We start from the raw sequence: 7,500 nt of genomic DNA on the forward strand, positions 1-7,500 counted from the left end.
AAAACAAATAAATAAAACTGACATGAATCAGTAATATATCATAAAGTATGTACTGTATCTTTAGTGAAAGTGGCCAGAGATTGGGGATCAAGACTGATTTATTGATTTCGAAAATGATATTACCCCACAACAACAAAAATAAAAATGTTAATGAACAATGGATCTCTAAAGATCAATAACACGTGATATTTCATATTTTTTCGTGAAATCCTAAAACCATTATATTTTCTCTCCTTTTTTTTTTTTTTTGCAAAAACTCTTTTTACTTGTTTTGACCAAGATTATCTTGCCTTTGAATCTCTTTGAATCCCTGTAAAAGTGTAGTCTCTATTTCTAATGCAAGATGCACTGGATGCTATGGCGAGAGAGAGAGAGAGAGAAGAGAGAGAGAGAAGAGAGAGAGAGAGAGAGAGAGAGAGAGAGAGAGAGAGAGAGAGAGAGATATTGTCTGAAATCAGATAAGGACTAGTCCCCTGAGGTTCTATGAAATGGCTAGCTCGGCAACAAAATTGTCTAAGGCACATAGTGAATATTCCAATACATTTTATCATTCATTTTCACTCTGGGAAGAACAAAGACTTAGGTAGAGTCCTAACCATCAGTGCGATGTGCGTAGGCACTTACAAAATTCTTAAAATTCTAATGAACCTTTATATCCGAAGGAAGTCCGCTGGAATCCAGCCAGTCATTCTCAACCTTTTGTCCCTTGTAAGTGTAACAAATAAACATACCTTGCATACTAAAAGTGCACTCCCTATAAACAAGAAAGCTTTACAAATTCACAGCGACTCTAAATTCATTTTAAGATGTTATCATGTCTTGATTTTTTAGGAAAGTATTTATAATCGCAGGACATGAAGATAAAGTAAAAGAATTAATTGTTAATTTATTCAGGTAATGTAGCTAAACTGCATTTTAGCTCGAGAACAAACATGAATACAAATTAATAGGAATGATCTACGACGATTTTAGTCTTACATCATTTGACAGAAAAAAACAAACGCCACTTTGTCAAAAATGACTTGGTTTGATAAATAATTTTCTCTAATTTTTCATCTTATCCCCACCGTCTGGTTTTATAGAATGGACAAGATGTTCCTCCTATTAAATATACAATATTTAACGTTGATAAACTTCATGGCGATTCAGCATTATTGAAAGAAATTTATGAAAAATTAAATTCACAGTTTTTAATGTTGGAGACCGTGAAGACTCGATAAACCATTCCACAAGTCAGTGTAGCAGTAACCCATTCCCCAAAATTAACCATCCTATTTACGAGACGGATATGCTAAACTTCTATAGAATTCCTTACATAAAAGATTGTTTCTATCAACCCGTGAATGCAAGTTAATTTAGTGTTCAGGTATAACAAGTTCCTTCTTAACGTAACGTCATTGGGGTACGTCCGAAAATAGCAGAGCAAGCTTGAATTATTTATACATGGTATAAACATTTTCAGAGACTTTATGGTAACTTCGCCATGTGTCAATATAAATCCCCACGTAAATTCCATTCTATATAGCATATGTGAGGTTTTCTAAGGATGGAAATAACAATTATTAACATATATAACCATTTATTATATTCTCTGATGACTTCCATCTTTAATATTGAATGGATTCATCAAAAGCTCTCCGGAACAAAATAAGTACGAGTTTTGCATATTTAAAGTTAGCAGTATTAACTCCTTAGATTTATTTAAACTTTACACTACTGCAGGAATGAAAGCTGGTGAAGAATAAATTAATAACTAATTTTAAGGAAACCATTTATTATGAAAAGGTAGTTAGAATCAGAAAAAAAAAACTGTGCTTCCAGCAAAAATCGACTTCATGAAAGCCGAATGAAGAGAACTAGGAGATCTTAACATGTCTCTGGAAAAAAAAAAAACACAAAAATTAACAAAACATTCGGGGTACGCGACCCGAGATTGTCCCCGTAACTCACCTGATAGAGACCCAACTGTGGCTTGTAATGGTCGTAAGTTTTGCCGACGTTAATGACCAGTTCGCTGCCGCCGTTAGTCTCATGGACGGTGAATGGCGGTAGAGGCTGCTGCTGCTGGTCCTGGGAGGGTGTCGTGCGAGGGTCCAGCAGGAAATGATGGTTGTACTGCCACGAAATCTTATCGGCTGTCACGTTCGTGGCACAGGACAGGCGGACCTGAGATCCTGGGACGGCGATGACCTCGCTTTGTGGCCAACTCTCAAAACCGATGCCGAAGTCTGTGGTGGAAGAAAGAGGCGGTCAATAGTGAGTGGATAGTTCTCGTCTGTCCTGTAATAAACGATTGAGGAGAGGAAACAGATTTTTTTTTATTATACATTCAAACCCCAAATTCTCTCTCTCTCTCTCTCTCTCTCTCTCTCTCTCTCTCTCTCTCTCTCTCTCTCTCTCTCATAAACAAACACACAAAACAACCTTCACAGAGATGTACAAGGACTCACTCATTAAACATAACTCAGGCGCAATCATTACCAAAAGCCTAGAATATCAATATTAATATAATTAATTCTGTTGATATGATCAAGCTTTGTAATAAGAATAATCGATAATTTTCAATCACCGAATATATAGCAAAACCGGGAGAATTCCGATGGAGCTAAGCACAGTCCTTATATATCTAACCAATATCTAAATTTCTATTAATTAAAATTAAAAATAATTAACCAATAGAATGGGAGATTAAGATGGTCTCCCGTTCATATATAGTGAGGATAATCTCTCCTTTTTATATATCTTACTGTCCTTAATCTTCTAATACTAATAAGAACCGTTATAACGGTATTAATACGTTCCAAGATAAAATTTATGATAAAATATGAGATTTCAGCTCTGAGGTACCTGTATATGATTCGTTTCCATATAATATTACGACGTACGGGGTAAATATTTCGTAATTTTACTGATTTAGTAATGTTTGTATGTAAGCAGAATTTAAATATAACTATCAATAGCTGGTTAATAAACCGATCCATAATATCTCCTCTTCTGGATATCAAATACAATTTTTTTCATAAAATTAATAGCATAAAAGTTATATCAATCAGTTAATTTGATGTTAATCAAGATTCCAGATTTCTTCTACATTTTAACCAATACTCACAAGCAAAAATATTAGATTGTAAATAACTAATTTATTTTTACCTTGAGATACTTCAGTATTTCATAAGAAAGATCTATGATCGAATTATGATGAATATTTTTCTATTTCACAATAAAATACTATGTATCTTATATTAGCAGAAGATCCCCTTTGAGCTTTTTTTTTTCATTATGAAATGTACATTTACAATCTTATAATTTATAACATACATCATAGTATATTTAAATAAATATTTTTTTCATTTTACATATAGCGTATATACAATTGAAATTTTTACTATTTACCTAAATATGTTCATAAACCAAAAATACATATAGCCGTGAATATTTTTTCAATAGAAGTTTTCAATCCTATTTTATCCACATTAAACGTATTTATCCTTCTGCTTTTAATATATCTAAGTAATTGCGGGTGAGTACTTGAAAATCCTAAGTATCTTCCCATCCATATCCTGCAATCCTAGTTTGCCTCTTTCCATGCTCTTTGATGCTTTCTTTGCTTTTCCTACTGTTTATTTTGGTACCAGCTCTGATGTGTGTAACCTTTTATCTATATCGCATCCATTACTGTAGCCGCTTTTACTTGTTCCTTTCACTCAATTTCACTACTTAATTTTGTAGAGGTTCACAATTTTGCTTTTATTTTATGGGACGGCGAGTCAGAGTTTAATGGCAAATGTACTTTCTGCTTGTAGCATCATTAGGGGTTAGTTATTCCTAAATTAACGTGAATTTGATTAATGTAAATTGGTTATTTTTGGCTTAATTAAACTAATGAAATGGGAAAAATTAGCCAAATGAAATACAAACACACGCAATACAAATATATACTGTATATATATATATATATATATATATATATATATATATATATATATATATATATATATATATATATATATATATATATATATATATCCCATGGCAAAGATAACTAAAAATCTGAGACAAAATTATATATAAATAGTGTAAACCTAAAAAAAGAGGAACTCAAAACAGAATCTGAAGTTTTGAAAGTATAATTCGGACTGAATAAATCTAAGAATCATCAAACTCCACATCATCCTCATCTCCTCCCACGCCTTTTGACTCAAGAGGCCTTGGTTAGATTTCGCCAGTCGTCTCTATCTTGAGCTTTAAATCAATACTTCTCCATTCATCATCTCCTGCAATTGCGGCGAAATAAAATGCTGCAATAACAAATTTAACCGCAGAAACTATTTCTGTCCTCCCTTTTCTGTGGGGATGATGGGGAAGGGGGGACAAGCGAGGGCAGGGTTAGGGCCAGGAGAGAAAACTAATAATCCGAACGAGTATCGGTTGCAATCGTCAGTTGGTGGTGGCGTTTGGACCAAACTTTAAAACCCATCTGTCAAAACACACACGGCGTCGGGCTGGTGTAGACAAGTCCTCGCGTCTCAATCGCTTTTCCAATCAATCACTTATCAGTTCGGGGAGAGGGTACGTGCCCTCTGCAGTGGATCCTGGGTACGGGAGTGGGGGGCATCGCAGATTGAAGGACGTATATCAACCTTAACTCAATCACCAGCTGTGCTAGAAGCGAATCACCAATCGGCGAAAGACACAGAGAACTAATAATTGAATTAAAACGGAGCGAGGAAAATAACTTGCAAAGAAGAGGACTTGGAAAAATAGAAACTATAGAAAATAAGAAAGCGGTTGAGCAACCAATGACATAATAACAAAATTAGCCATATGCACAAGAGACAAATGACTTGCAAATGATGTGCAGTATGTCTTTCATAAGATTTTCACAAAACGTTATGAAAAGAAAAACATTCACACTTGAAAAAAAAAAGTATGAAAATTTGCATGCACGTCCATATTTCATTTCAATCTTTAGCTATAATGAAAATAGAAGAATAAGATTATTTTATGCATTTTTAGAACATTTTCTTTCTTAATAATAAATAATAAAAATTTTATTCTAAGCAATGTTGTACATCTATCCCGATTCGTACCAAATTTTCAAGTCTTATTATGAACATAGTGTTTTGAATAATATATACATATATATATATATATATATATATATATATATATATATATATATATATATATATATATATATATATATATATATATATATGTATATATATATATATAGATATATATATATATATATATATATATATATATATATACATATATATGTATATATATATATATATATATATATATACTGTATATATATATATATATATATATATATATATATATATATATATATATATATGTGTGTGTGTGTGTGTGTGTGTGTGTGTGTGTGACTTTAGTGACCAAGCCCACAGATGGATGGACGAAAGCTCTAAAAGTTCTTTGTATAATCTACAAAAAATACAACTAATATTTTTCATACACATCTTACATCATTGTGGAACCATTTTAGCATAATAAGGAAGTACGGCATTGTATTTATTTGCACCATTTATATATATATATATATAAATATATATATATATATATATATATATATATATATATATATATATATAAAGATACATACATATATACACACACACACACACACACACACATATATATATATATATATATATATATATATATATATATATATATATATATATATATATATATATATATATATATATATATATATATATATATATAATCATTACTAGCTAAGCTCCAACCCTAGTTGGAAAAGCAGGATGTTACAAGCTCTAGGGCTCCAATAAAGAAAATAGCCAAGTGAGGAAAGGAAATAGGAAAATAAATAAATTATATATGAAAAGTAATAAAAAAATATAAAATATTTAAGATCAGTTACATCGTTGAAATAATGTGTCATGTATAAACTATGAAGCGAGACTTATTTACTGCAATGTTGAACTCTAGAAGTTCCACCGATTCAACTACGAGATTAGTGCTGCCTTTGACCGTGTTAATCATGAGGCCCTTGTTTTCAAACTCAAACCGTTAGGAGTACAGTAGGTAGGTCTTTTCCTTGCGTCATTATTGAATTTTTAAGTAACAGACTGTAAAAAATTGGGCAAATATGCCCCATAGTGTTCTAGGCTAGTTACTTTTCATACTATATACACATGATATGCGTTTTGCCCTAAGAACTCTCTCGTTGCATATGCAGATGATGCTACTCTCTTTGCTTCAATTTAGACTTGAGGTTGCTGAATCCTGTAACAAGGTTCCAGCTAAAATTAGTACATTTGCAAATAATCAGTTATGAAGTTGATCCCTAACAAAACTCAAGGTATGATTGTAAGTAGGTCGAGAAAAGTAGCTCATCAACATCCAGAGTTCTGCATTGATAATGTTTCTTTAACTATATACGACGCCTTTAAAATTTTAGGTGTGATTTGCTTTTGAAAAACACATTCTGTTTGTTTCTATGCACACAAAAGCTGGCTAATTGAGATGATTCTAAGTTAACCTTTTCGACTTGATTTTTAGCAGAAAAATGTTAATAGAAAATCTCTTGTTAATGTGGCATTGCAGGACGGTAAAAGAGAGAGTAAGATCACCTGAACGCCCTTCCAATCTAAGCACTCTTCTGTTCGCTGGATTGATCAGTGGGTGAGCCCAATAACTTTCACTTGAGTATTGGAACCGTATGCAGGTCAACAGATGCTTATGGACCCCAGTATCAACTAATCCAGTACCAACATAGTATCATTCAGTACTCATCCCTGGTAGCCCTTACCCAAAATGGTTGCCGACAATAGGAAACTGAGGCTATACAGTGGGACTAATAATGTCGAAAGAAGATTGTATGTGTATATGTATGTATGTATATATATATATATATATATATATATATATATATATATATATATATATATATATATATATATATATATATATACATAAACACATGTGTGTGTGTGTGTAAAATTTCATCAACCTGTGCACAGTAGTAAGTGAAAAACAAAAGTTTGTTTGACTACAGGAAAGCAGAAAAGGAAATGAGTCCTCTTTAAAATGAACGCAAGTAAAAGGAGTACTTACTCATTCTCAGGAAGATTAAGATCACTTGAAGTCAAGCGAACATGACTTCAGATAATCACAAAAACAAATGGAAGTCTCCATAAAGTACATAGAGGATATAAAAAAAAAATAAAATTCACGTTGCCTCATAAATGTTCCAACAACATTATTAGATAACAAAATAACATTTCTATTTTGTGACCTGGACTGCGAGCATTCTCTTCTTAAAAGCATTAAAGAACGACTAATGGCCTTGGAAAAATTAAACCAAAGAAAAAATATTAGATGTATATAAGAGAAATTAAATAAATAATGCAACACAATGAGATGCGACTCTCCGATACCTATTGAGCAAAACAAACAATGTTTATCTCTTTCTCCTTTGTATGCATTGCATTGCATATA

The 7,500-nt window shown here is 32.0% G+C and overlaps 1 protein-coding gene across 1 annotated transcript in view; it reads right to left on the minus strand.

Annotated features, from left to right (window-relative positions):
* The window catches only part of LOC137644016 (interference hedgehog-like), a 363,398-nt gene that overhangs the window by 54,473 nt on the left and 301,425 nt on the right, over nt 1-7,500 (minus strand). The window contains exon 5 of the mRNA XM_068376894.1: nt 1,951-2,228. Within this exon, the coding sequence (XP_068232995.1) occupies nt 1,951-2,228 (278 nt within the window). The remainder of the gene's footprint in view (nt 1-1,950; nt 2,229-7,500) is intronic.

The sequence above is a fragment of the Palaemon carinicauda genome, chromosome 7, assembly GCF_036898095.1.
Source record: "Palaemon carinicauda isolate YSFRI2023 chromosome 7, ASM3689809v2, whole genome shotgun sequence".
NCBI classification, from domain to species: domain Eukaryota; kingdom Metazoa; phylum Arthropoda; class Malacostraca; order Decapoda; family Palaemonidae; genus Palaemon; species Palaemon carinicauda.